Source organism: Oryctolagus cuniculus, chromosome 11 (genome assembly GCF_964237555.1).
Source record: "Oryctolagus cuniculus chromosome 11, mOryCun1.1, whole genome shotgun sequence".
Classification (NCBI taxonomy): Eukaryota; Metazoa; Chordata; class Mammalia; order Lagomorpha; family Leporidae; genus Oryctolagus; species Oryctolagus cuniculus.
The window spans coordinates 55918033-55930361 of NC_091442.1; the positions used below are offsets into that span (position 1 = coordinate 55918033).

Sequence of the window (12329 nt, forward strand, 5' to 3'; positions counted from 1 at the left end):
GAGAGATCTACCCGCAGCCCGCCCAAAGCTTGACACGCAAGCTTCCCCTGCAGCAGACAGGTCCGGCACTTCCGCTGGCAGGTCGTTGGGCTGCTTTCAGATTCTTGCAAGGAAACCACACCAGTCTCCTTAATTGAGTCTTCCGCGCACGTGTCACCGCCTTGTTGATACTTGCTCTGGCCCGCAGCCTGTGCCGCAGCAGGAAATCGAAAAGCACATCTGGTTCTCCTTCGTGTCCAGGGCAGTGTGATCCGGTGAGTCAGCAGGCTCTTGAAACAGGGACTGTGCTCTTCAGAGCATTCCTTCCGGGGCGGGGCGGGACTGGGGGGGCGGAGAGGAGGGGTGCAGGCAGACAGGGTGGGACAGGGCAGAATTTGGGTCCTCTGTGCCCATGCAAGAGGATGTGCCACTCCACGCCCAAGGAAGAGAGCTGCAGGATGAAGCAGAGCAAGCAAAAGAAATGGTTTTTTTTTTTTGTCTTTTTTTGTTTGTTTGTTTGTTTTAAGATTTGGTTTATTTATTTGAAAGGCGGAGTTACAGGGAAAGAATGAAAGACAGGGGTTGGCGCTGTGGCATAGTGGGTAAAGCCACCGCCTGCAGTGCTGGCATCCCATATGGGCGCCGGTTCAAGTCCCGGCTGCTCCACTTCTGATCCAGCTCTCTGCTATGGCCTGGGAAAGCAGTAGAAGATGGTCCAAGTGCTTGGGCCCCTGCACCCATGTGGGAGACCCAGAAGAAGCTCCTGGCTCCTGGCTTTGGATGGGCACAGCTCCAGCCATTGCGGCCATCTGGGGAGTGAACCAGTAGATGGAAGATGCCTCTCTCTGTCTCTCTCTCTCTCTCTCCCTCTCTGTAAAGCTGCCTTTCAAATAAATAAATATTAAAAAAAAAAAAAAAAGACATGATCAGGGCTGGGCTGAGGCTGCCAGCCAACCATAGTGTAAGTGCTTTCGGTCTCAGGTCCTGGTACTCAGGCCACCTGCTGTGGTCACTCCTCTGGGACAATGGCACCCGCCAGAAATAGCCCCCCACCACTTCTGAGCCAAGCTCTGCTTTAAGAAGCTGCCTGGGTCCCATCCGCCACTAGGGGGCTACTGAGGTAGTGGGGTCTCCCGCCCACCCAGGATGTACAAAGGCCGTGGGTGCAGGTTGGCGTCCAGGGATCAGCAGCAAAGGGCAGGGGCCACTGTCTGAAAGGGACCCGAGGCCAGCAGACATGGGACAAGATATCCTTGGCCAGCGCCGTGGATCACTTGGCTAATCCTCCACCTGCGGCGCCAGCACACCAGGTTCTAGTCCCGGTTGGGGCACGGGATTCTGTCCCGGTTGCTCCTCTTCCAGGCCAGCTCTCTGCTGTAGCCCGGGAAGGCAGTGGAGGATGGCCCAAGTTCTTGGGCCCTGCACCCCATGGGAGACCAGGAGAAAGCACCTGGCTCCTGGCTTCAGATCAGCGCAGCGCGCCAGCCGTAGCGGCCATTTGGGGGTGAACCAAGGGAAGGAAGACCTCTCTCTCTCTCTCTCTCTCTCTCTCACTAACTCTGCCTGTCAAAAAAAAATAAATTTTAAAAATTAAAAAAAAAAGATATCCTTGACTTCTCTGCTACAAACCTTCCGGAAGACTTCTCCTGGGCTGGCTGACTGCCCGCCACTCCCCCCCTCCCCCTCGCTGACTCTGGACACCAGGCTCCTCCCCACCGTCTCTGGACCAACTCTTGCATTCCAAGGCTTTCAAACCATCCTGACGCTGTGGAGCCCATAATAGCCCTGAACTGGCTCAGGCCCTGGGTCTCCCACCCCCTTTCTGCCAAGGAAGACCAGCTGGAAAAGACACAAGTGAGGCAGTTGCCACCAACACCCACCTCCATCAAAGTCTGCCCTGGGTCATCAGAGGGCGAGTGGCAGGCAGACTCCTGCCCAGCTACAAGCTGGCTCCGTTCTCTGTCTCTGACCTGGAGCTGGGGGCCTGGGATGGAAATCCTACATCGCAGGCCTGGGTACACATTTGCTATTCTGCAGCCTGTGTGTTGTGCAGGTGCCCAGGCAGTGGGCAGGACTGGAAGATGGAGAACTGGAAGCAGAGGCAGCTCGGGATCCCCAAGACTCGGGTCCACCTGTTGAGCTCAGGCCCTCACAAGCTGGGAGGCCCTCGGCCAGGCTCCCCAGCTCTTAGAGGCTCGGTGCCCTCATTTGCAAAGAAAAGACTTGGACTCCCGCCACGACCTCTGGACAGCACCTGATGGTGTCTCACACCCAGCCCGGGTGAGGCTCCTGGTGAAGGGTGAGGCCAGGATAGCAGAGCTTTGGGGGCTGGTGTGCACGCTCCTGGGGGCCCCAATCCACGTGCCCAGTGCTCAGGTGCAAGGTGTTTGGGTTTTTTTCTAAGACTTATTTATTTATTTGAGAGCCAGAGTTACAGAGAGGTAGGGGAGACAAAGAGAGAGAGAGGGGGCTTCCATCCGCTGGTTCACTCCCCAAATGGCCGCGACGGCTGGAGCTGGGCCAATCTGAAGCCAGGAGCCAGGAGCTTCTTCTGGGTTTCCCACATGGGTACAGGGGCCCAAGGACTTGAGCCATCTTCTACTGTTTTCCCAGGCCATAACAGAGAGCTGGATCGGAAGTGGAGCAGCCGGGACTAGAACCGGCGCCCGTAAGGGATGCTGCCACTGCAGGCAGAGACTGAGCCTACTAAGCCAGAGCGCCAGTCCCACAAGGTGTTTTTTGAAGACTGTTCATCAGTGCTTCCTAGGGAGGAGGCCTCCTTGGGAAATGCTGGTTTATAGGATCAGTTGGCTGTAGGGTCCTCAGAGCACCTGACATGGGCTCCAAGGCAAGTCAGCCCCTTGTGGCTGAGTCTCTCTGAGACAGGCTGCCCTGGGAGATCCCTGCCACCTGCAGTCGCAGCCGCTCACACGGCCCAGGGGGCCCTTGATGGCTGCAAGCCTACAGGCTGCCGTGGGGACCAGCACCTCCATCCCAAGAGAAAGCAAGAGGACAGGGGTGCCTGCATGGCCCAGATCTTACCCAGCCCCACCAAGAACCATAAGGCCACACAGTCCCTGGGATGGCCCTCACCTTCCCGGAGTGCTCAAGGCAGAAATGACCCAGACCTTGTCCATTTCAATGCCAGCCATCAGAGAGTGGGAGAGGGGAGGAACCCGCCAGCTGTTCTGTGGACCCGAGAGCCATGTGGGAGAGGCCAGTCCGGTGCAGAGACAGACATAGAACACTCGCAGGCACGGTGGGAACCACAATGCACTTTATTAGCGACAGGATGGGTGAGCAGGGGGACTGTGTCTTACATACATCAGGACTGGGGTGCACCTCACCCCAGGGCAGCAGAAGCTGGCCGCCGAGGCCACACCTGGACGACTGCAGGTGCACAGACTGCAGCCCGAGAGAGAAGGGCCTGAAATTTCCACAGGTGGGACTGCCCAGGGCAGGGTCTGGAGGCGCCCCCCAGCCGCAAAGCGCAGCTCACTGGGGGAGCAGGGAGGATGGTGGTGGAGGGGTCGCCGGATGCTGGAGAAGGAGGAGCCAGTTGAGGACAGGGGCGTGCGGGGGTGGCCGCGCGGCTGCGTGGTCTTTATCTGGAGTAGCGCTGGGAAGACTGGGAGAATTTCACGCTGCTGCCCCGGCTGCTGCTGCCGGAGCTGAAGCCTCCGCCGCTGACTCCGCTGCGACCCCCAGAGCCAGAGCCAAACCCGCTGCTGCCAACGCTGAAACCAATGCTGCCGCCGCCCAACCCGCTGCCGCCACCCAATCCGCTGCCACCGCCGAATCCACTGCCGCCGCCCAATCCGCTGCCGCCGCCGAATCCGCTGCCTCCTCCCCGGCCAAAGCCGCTGCCTGCACCGCCTCCCACGCCGAAGCCGCCGCCGTAACCGCCGCCGTAACCGCCGCCGTAACCACCTGCGGCGGCTGAGGTGGTGCTGCTGCTGTTGACCACAGCTGAAGGGGGAGAGGAGAGGACAGCGGTGGGTGATGGGTGAGAATTAATGATCCACGTGGCGCAGGGTGGCCGGGAGGGGTTGGGGGCAGCTTCGCCCCGTGGTCACCAAAGACCTTCATAATGTCACACTCCCTGCTCCTGTGGTGTCATCATGAGCCCGCCACCACTCCCCTCTGCACAAGGCCAACCCTGAGTGACCTCCAAGGAGTTCATCTTCTCGGCTCAGGGGCTCCCTCTACCACCCCCACCATCAGCCATCCACACTAAATAAAAGGGCCCTGCGCCCAGGACAATCACAGGTGCTGACCTGCAGCCCCCGCCCCCCCAGAAAGCCCCTCCGCCCTCATGTGGTTCTGGTTGAACCCGCATGTTTGAGGCTCGCCTCTCACTGTCAAGGCCACTTACAGATGCTGACAGCACTCTGGCACTCTCCGGACATCCTGTTTGAGAGAGCAAGAGTAAGACAGCTCCATCACAAAGCACATCCCCAACAAGTCCAGGGTTCAAAGCCACTAACAGAGCCAGGACGGAACTCAGCAGAAAGTTCCCCCCACCCTCCTACAGGCAAGGACCATTGCACCCATTGTTACCTGTTGGGCTGAGAAAGGAAGGTGCACCTCTGCAAAGCCCATGGAGGGCGGGGCTGTGTGTGCATGCACCAAGCCTCTGGTCCCCTTCCCCGGGGTCAGGGAGGTGGCACGCCTGCGGGCTCACCTGCTCTCCTCGCCCTCCAGCAGCTTGCGGTAGGTGGCGATCTCCACGTCCAGTGCCAGCTTCACGTTCATGAGCTCCTGGTAATCCCGCAGCAGCCGGGCCAGGTCGTCCTTGGCCTGCTGCAAGGCGGCCTGCAGCTCTTGGAGCTTGGCGTTGGCGTCCTTGAGGGCCAGCTCCCCGCGCTGCTCCGCTTCCGCAATAGCCGTCTGCAGGCTGGCGTTCTGGGGCATTCGGGCGGGGGGGGGGGGGGAGGTCTCAGGCCCTCAGCAACTTACAACGGATTATCCCGTGTGAAACTTGGCTAACATTGCCCCTCCGCTGGCACCCCATCCATGGAGCTATTTCCCTTCCCCCGCCTCCCAATCAGCCAACCTTCTAGACTGGCCTAGTCTTTTAACTCTCTGGAGCTCGGCGCAGCCAGAGCTGACCTTGGGAGTCCATTCCAGGCTAGGAGTCCTGAGCTCCTTGCCACCCCGTCACCAGGGAGCCCAGGCACCCACATCCGGGGCTCCCTCACCCCACCTGCTTCTTAACATTCTCGATCTCATTTCGCAGTCTCTGGATCATCCTGTTGATCTCCGCGATCTCATTCTTGGTGCTTCTCAGGTCGTCCCCATGCCTGCCGGCCGTGGTCTGCAACTCTCCCAGCTAGAGGACCACAGGGAAGACAGGGCATTCGTGCGGCTTGGCCTGCCTTGTTTCTGGACCCCTGAGTCACCAACCCACCCGCACCAGCCCGAACCTTGAGATGCTGGGCAAGCATTGCTTAAAGTGACCCGAGTGTGCATCGCCGGGGAGAGGACATCTGGGCGCAGTGATGGAAGGTTCGACCCACCCTACGGTCCCTGAGCAAGCTGGAGCTGACCCCACAGAGCCTGGTGGGGCACAGCACAGCCCCCGGAGACAGGAGGCTCTGCAACTGAGCAGGCATCACAGAGACGTCTCCAGAGGGTAGAACCTGGAGGGGTCCACCCAGCGACCACCAGGAGCTCAGCACCCAGCAGGCCACAGCTTCCTGGAGACCCCTCGGTGGATCCTCTGAGAGATCCCAGGTGCCCACCTTGGTCTGGTACCAGGCCTCAGCCTCGGCGCGGCTCCTCTGGGCGATGTCCTCGTACTGGGCGCGCACCTCGGCGATGATGCTGTCCAGGTCCAGGGAGCGGTTGTTGTCCATGGACAGCACCACGGACGTGTCGGAGACGTGGCTCTGCATCTGGGACAGCTCCTGCCGACACAGGGAGGACCTCTTCACTGCCAGAGTCTCCGTTGCAAGCACACCGAGACCCAGGGCGACCCCTGATGGTCGGTCCTATTCGTGGACTCCAAGTGTGTGTCAGCCCCACCCTGCCCCTGCTGCTCGGAGAAGCCCAGGTCTGAAATCCACCCAGCAGAACCCCTACCCCGGGACCTCGTCTCTGTCAGATCCTAAAAGGCCCAGCTAAGAGCTGAGGACGTCTGCCCCTCCCCCTCACCCCCCGGGCAGGTGACATCCTCACCGCATCGTACAGGGTCCTCAGGAAGTTGATCTCGTCCATCAGGGAGTCCACCTTGGCCTGGAGCTCCACCTTGTTCATGTAGGCGGCGTCCACGTCCTGGGAGAGACAAGAGCCTAAGAGCCTAAGGACAGTAACCTGCACGCCAGGGGGACCCGTGCTGGTGGCCCCCTGGCCAAGGCTGACCTCCATCTGAGGGAGCAGACCCCTTCTCAATGTCAGCATTGGTCCCGTTCTACCCTAATACGTCAGACCCATGAGCTGTCCAGACCAAGATGCACCTGGATGCTGCCTGACTTCGGCAGCTCTGTGCCTGTGGAGTGGGAAGATTCCCCCCTCCCAACCCCCTCAACCATCTGGAATCCTGCAGCAAGCCCCCCACCCCCGCCAACACGCGCCAGCTCCTCACGCCACAGTCCTTGCCTTTTTCAGGGTCACAAATTCGTTCTCAGCAGCTGTGCGTTTGTTGATTTCGTCTTCATACCTGCAATTGAAAAGCAGACGTAGCGGGTAAAACCACCGCCTGCAGTGCCGGCATCCCAAATGGGCGCCGGTTCAAGTCCCGGCTGCTCCACTTCTGATCCAGCTCTCTGCTATGGCCTGGGAAAGCAGTGGAGGATGGCCCAAGTCCTTGGGCCCCTGCACCCATGTGGGAAACCAAAGGAAGCTCCTGGCTCCTGGCTTCGGATCAGCACATCTCTGGCCATTGTGGCCAACTGGGGAGTGAACCAGCAGATGAAAGACCTCTCTCTCTCTGCCTTTCCTTCTCTCTCTGTGTAACTCTGACTTTCAAATAAATAAATCTTTTTAAAAAAAAAAAAAAAGGGAAAGAAAGAAAAACAGAAGCAGCCAAGCTGGGTTTCACCTTTGCCCTCCTTGCCGCGCTGCTCTGAGAACCCCAACAAGCTCAAGTCTTGCATCTGGCGACCCCAGTCCCACCCCTGTGCTAGGCTCAGCCTCACTGCTCAGGGAGGACCAACCAGGCCGATTTGCCCAAGCCAAGTGCCCTGGCCTTAGCACTGAAAGTCCTACATCCCGGGAAATCCCTTGGTTCCAGGAAACCTTGGAGGAGGGGGGGGACAGCTGGTCCCTGGACCAGGAGTGGCCCCAGAATGGGCCAGTCCCTAAGCAGAACCAGGATCTCCTCCTCTGAGCCGGCTCCTGAGGGCGTGCCTCCTCGACCCACGCTGTCCCCTAGGAAGTCAAGGAGTGGGGAACAGACAGTGCCAGGACTTAGCACAGGGTGGCCGGGGGGCGTCTTCCCCTCCCTCCCTTCCCTGCACTCACTTCTTCTTGAAGTCCTCCACCAGGTCCTGCATGCTTCTCAGCTCCGAGTCCAGGCGGCCTCTCTCCCCGACGATGCTGTCCAGGTAGCTCCGCAGGTAATTGATGCGGTTCTCAAAAAGCGGCTCGAGGTTGTTGGTGCCTGTGACGGAGTTGGGGCCCTGTCTCTGCAGCAGCTCCCACTTGGTCTCCAGGACCTTGTTCTGCTGCTCCAGGAAGCGCACCTGCAGCACACGGAATACAGCACCGTCAGGCAGCAGTGAGAGTGGCAGAGCAGTGGGGGCTTGGCTCAGGCGGGAGCCTGTGTCTGTAGCTCCTGCCCCCCCCCAAGCACCAAGGCCAGGGAAGGATGAGACTGTGGCTTCTGCTGCAGCTGGGGAGCGGATGATGAGACGGGTGATGGGTCAGGGTGCAGCAGGTGTGGTGTGTTTGGAGAAGACCTGGGAGGCCAGTCCTGCTTGGAGCAGGAAGGATTGTAAAAACAACGCCATGGGGCTCCTGGGGACACTGTGACTCTGTCCCAGCTTCAAGAAATACACAAAACCTAAGCAGGGTCAGCAAAGCTGATGCTCCGGTCCACAAAGGCTGGGAAGTGCTGGGAGCTGACGCTGGCTGCCCCTTCCTGGAGGCTGGAGTGGATACAGCCCACGGGGGGCCGTCCCGGACTACCGAAGCTCACCAACTTCTTGGCAGACCCCTGGGCCTGGGTCTCCACCAAAGCCTCTTAATCTGTTCCCCAGGGGACATCAGCCCCCTTCCCTGGCACAGGTCAGGTGGAGAAAGAGCCCCGAACAACCGCAAAGGACAGCTTCCCGTGTGATGAGCCCCAGCTCCAGGTGAGCCCCCGCGCTGCCAGTGGCCGTGACCCAGCTCTGCCAGCCCAGGCCTACAGACAGCAGCAGGTGGGAGATTTGGGAGCAGCTCAGACCAGCCAGACCTGGTGGTGTTGGGGTCCAACTAGGGCCCAGTAGTCTCTCTACATCTCCCTGATCTCCCCGACCATGTGGGCAAATCCATCAGCCCAGACCCTAGAGTTCTGCCTAACTCTCCCTCTCCAGCCCAGCTGAGCTAGAAACACATTTAAACACTGTATCTAAATGTCCAATTCCAAGTCCCGGTCTAGGAATAGGAGCTTGGTTACCTTGTCGATGAAGGAGGCGAACTTGTTGTTGAGGGTCTTGATCTGCTCCCGCTCCTGGGCCCTCACTTGCCCAATCTGGGGGTCGATCTCCACATTGAGGGGCTGCAGCAGGCTTTGATTGACAGTCACTTCCTGGATGCCTCCAGGGAAGCCACCAGGGCCACCAAAGCCACCAGGGCCACCAAAGCCACCTGCTCCCCCAAAGCCACCTGCTCCTCCAAATGCACCTGCGCCCCCAAAGCCACCCCCAAAGCCACCCCCAAAGCCACTTCCAAGGCCACCTCCAAGGCCACCTCCAAGGCCACCTCCAAAGCCACTGCCACAGATGCTTCGCCCTCCCCCAAAGCCACCAGCCCGGGAGCCACCAGCTGCCACGCTCATGGAGATGCTCTTGTGGCCCCCCAGGTTGTACAGGCTGCGGCTGCCAAAGCCACCTGCTCCACCCCGGAACCCAGAGGCCCCTCCGCCAGCTGCCACTGAGCGGGCCACGCAGCTCATCCTGCTGCTGCTGCCGCCGCCGCCACTTCCGGAGACCACGGCGGAGCGGCCGGAGAAGCTGAGGCTGCCACCGCCGGATGTCTTGCACACTTGTCTGTTCATGGTGAGGAGCTTGGCCAGAGGAGAAGGTGAGAGACAGGCAGGGGCCACGGAGTGTCAGGGGTTCAAGGAAGCAACTGAATGCCTTAGTGGAACACAGCCCTTTATATCCCTGTGGGAAGGTTGCTGAGCTCAAACGAAGGAGACGTAATTAACCCCAAGAATTCATGGGTTGGGTTTGCCTGCGAGGCAGTACGTTTGTTCCAGGCTACCAAACACACCTTGAAAATACTCTGAAATGGTAAAAGTGCTAAGGTGGCAGGCTTACCCTGCAGGGGGCGGGGCCTGGCGGCGCCCCATGCTCGGGCACAGCCACCTCCCAGCTTTGTCTGGAAAGCCCCGGAAGGCACACTGGCCTGCATCAGGGGCTCGCTCAGGTCTGTCTGCCTATGAGCTGCCCACAGAGCGGGGCTCAGCTCTGGAAAGGATGGAGGGAAGGGTGGGGGTGGGGGTCTCTACATGCAGGGCACCGCCCCTTCCACTGAGCTGTGAGCGGGCCAGGGCAGCCCAGCCAGGGCTGAAGGAAGGTGTCCCAGTAGAAAGAGGGTGATGCTGTTTCCCCAAGTCAGCACCTGGTTACTGGGCCAGGCTCTGGGCTTCAGGACAAAGCAAGGACTTCGTTTCCTCCTCTCCTGCAAACGGGGCCTAGAATAACCCCAAAAGCAGCATCCTAAGCCCTTGCTGTCTCTCCAGCTTCAAAAGGTAGCAGCTTTTTGGTTTCTGCCTATTGTCCAAGAATAAGGCAGACTTGCCCCCTCAGAATGGCTCAGCCCTCGCAGAATCTGTAAACGGGTGGGTGCAGTGACAGCTCCCCACAGGAACAAAGCAGCCTCACACATCCAGGGCTTCTCCCGGGCTTTCTGGTGCCCCACATTCTGGCATTCCCCTGATGTCAGCCGAGGTCCCAGGGGACAGGAAGATCCAGCCTCAGCTTGGTGACAAATGCGGTGGCACCGTGCAGGGCACTGACGCCCCAGTCACAAGGGAGACCCCCAGGGCCCCTCCCCACCCAGGAGACCATTCTCTTGTTGAGGGCTCTGTTCCTGGCACCCCTCCCCAGCCCTGGAAGGCCAGATCCTGCAAAGTTGGCAGCACCGCTGGGCACATCTGTTTTTGGGAGGGAAGGCGCCATGGGCAGCAGCTCTAGAGACTGCCAGACGAGCCGCCTCTCTCCCCAGCACAGGTCTCCATTTGTTCCATCTGCTGCACCCTCCAAATCAGGGGGAAAGGGACAGGACAAGGGCTTCTGGCTACACTGGGGAGAGCCAGGACAGAGGGGCCCCCGTGCAAGCCCGGTCTGAGTGTCCCGTTTTGTCCTTGTGTCCCCGTACACCGCCCCTTCCCCCCGCACCCCAGAACCGTAACCCTTGTTGGTACTGGTACGGGTCGCTAAGTTCTTAGCTCAGTGCTTTGCCAGAGGCTCATGAGTGAATTAACGAGGCAATCAATCAATTATTAAGGAATCGATGGATTAATTAAGCCCTTATACTGGATGGATGACAAGCAGCTAAAACTGGTCCAGGACTGGTTCAACTACCAAGTGAATTGAGATCATCATAACTTAAAGAAGCCAAGCTTCATAAATTTAGTGTTCAGATTTGAGGAAAATGTACATGCGAAAGAAGCGCCCTCTCCTCGCCACTGAGCACGTGACTCCGGGAGGCAAGCAACCATGAGGAGAGGTGGGCACCGTGGCACGTGGGGCTACACTGCCGCTGGGGCACCAGCACCCCAGATCCAAGTGCCTGCCTCCACTTCCAATCCAGCTTCCAGCTAATGCATCTTTGGCGGCAGCACATGACGGCTCAAACACTTGGATTCACACACCCAGATGGGTGACGCGGGTGCAGTTTCTGGCTCCTAGCTCCAGTCTGGCCCAGCCCAAGCTGTTGCAGTCATTTGTGGATTGAATGAGCACATGAAATAATCTCTCTCTCTCTCTCTCTCTCTCCCCCCCCCCTCCTATCTCTGGCATTGCTGCCATTCAAATAAAAAAGACGTGTTTAGAAGATCGATCAGGACCAGTCGTCTGGCCTAGCAGTAACCAAGCTGACTGGCACCTGCCTCCCAGATTAGAGTGCCGGGGTTCAAGTCTTGGCTCTGCTCCTGATTCCAGCTTTTGCTAATGCACACCCTGGGAGAGAGCAGGTGATGCCTGCATCCAGGGTGACATGTCTGTAAGACGCATTAAAGCGCAGTGAAGGGGCTGGCGCTGTGGCATAGTGGATAAAGCCAGGGCCTGCAGTGCTGACATCCCATGTGGGCTCCAGTTCAAGTCCTGGCTGCTCCACTTCCGATCCAGCTCCCTGCTACTGTTCCTGGGAGAGCAGTGAAGGATAGCCCAAGTCCTTAGGCCTCTGCAGCCACATGGGAGACCTGGAGTAAGCTCCTGGCTCCTGGCTTCGGATCAGCACAGCTCCAGCCATTACAGCCATTTGGGGAGTGAACCAGCAGATGGAAGACCTCTCTCTCTCTCTCTTTGTCTCTCTCTCTCTCCTCTCTCTGTCTTTCCCTCTGCCTCTCTGTAACTTGGCCTTTCATATAAATAAATAAATCTTTATTTTTAAAAAACTCAGTGAATCAGGGCACCCTCGTGCCCCCACCTAGGAGACCCCAACCATTGCCAGAGCTCATGGCTTCTGAGCCAGGCTTTGCATTGCTTCCATTTTTTTTTTCTTTGAAAAGCAGAGAAGGAGGTTTTTGTCTACTAGTTGACTCCAGACCTCTGCCAGGCCAAAGCTGGAAGCCCAGGACACGTGGGTGGCAGGAGCCCCCAAGAGTTCAGCCGTCACCTGCTGCCTCCCAGGGTGCACATTAGCAGGAAGTGGACTCATGAGTACAGCTGGGACTCGAACCCAGGCCCTCTAAGGTGAGGCACAGGCATCCGAAGCAGCACCTTAACCACAGCACCAAATGCCCGCTGTGTTGTTCCTTGGGGGGTGGGAGGGGTGGGAATGATCCTGGAGAAGAATATTTGAGAAACAAAGCAGCAGCCCGCACGGTTGCTGGCCGGTCCCAGGTCTGGGACCTCCCCAGCAGACGAGGAAGGAGTGGAAGGCCACTGACACGTTTCTCGAGAGGGAGAGGGACAGGTGGCAGAAAGACGCCCCTTAGCAGGACTCGGCCGTGAGGCGGGGTGGAGGCAGGCCGT

The 12329-nt window shown here is 59.0% G+C and overlaps 1 protein-coding gene across 1 annotated transcript; it reads right to left on the reverse strand.

Annotated features, from left to right (window-relative positions):
- Positions 1–3242: 3242 nt before the first annotated feature.
- KRT3 (keratin 3) lies at positions 3243–9373 on the reverse strand. Its single transcript, XM_002711005.4, has 9 exons — positions 8582–9373; positions 7444–7664; positions 6580–6640; positions 6160–6255; positions 5724–5888; positions 5186–5311; positions 4664–4884; positions 4355–4389; positions 3243–3948 (listed from the first exon to the last, which is right to left on the reverse strand). The coding sequence occupies exons 1-9, from the start codon at positions 9179–9181 to the stop codon at positions 3584–3586; spliced, it is 1890 nt and encodes a 629-aa protein (XP_002711051.2). The 5' UTR covers positions 9182–9373; the 3' UTR covers positions 3243–3583.
- Between the last annotated feature and the right edge of the window lie 2956 nt (positions 9374–12329).

Coding starts and splice junctions, on each gene's coding strand:
- KRT3 (XM_002711005.4), bottom strand. CDS start 9,181: ATGAACAGACAAGTGTGCAAGACATCCGGCGGTGGCAGCCTCAGCTTC. Junction 5,312..5,723: donor AGGCCTGGTACCAGACCAAG/GTGGGCACCTGG, acceptor GTGGTCCTCTAG/CTGGGAGAGTTGCAGACCAC. Junction 4,390..4,663: donor CTGGAGGGCGAGGAGAGCAG/GTGAGCCCGCAG, acceptor TCTCTCAAACAG/GATGTCCGGAGAGTGCCAGA.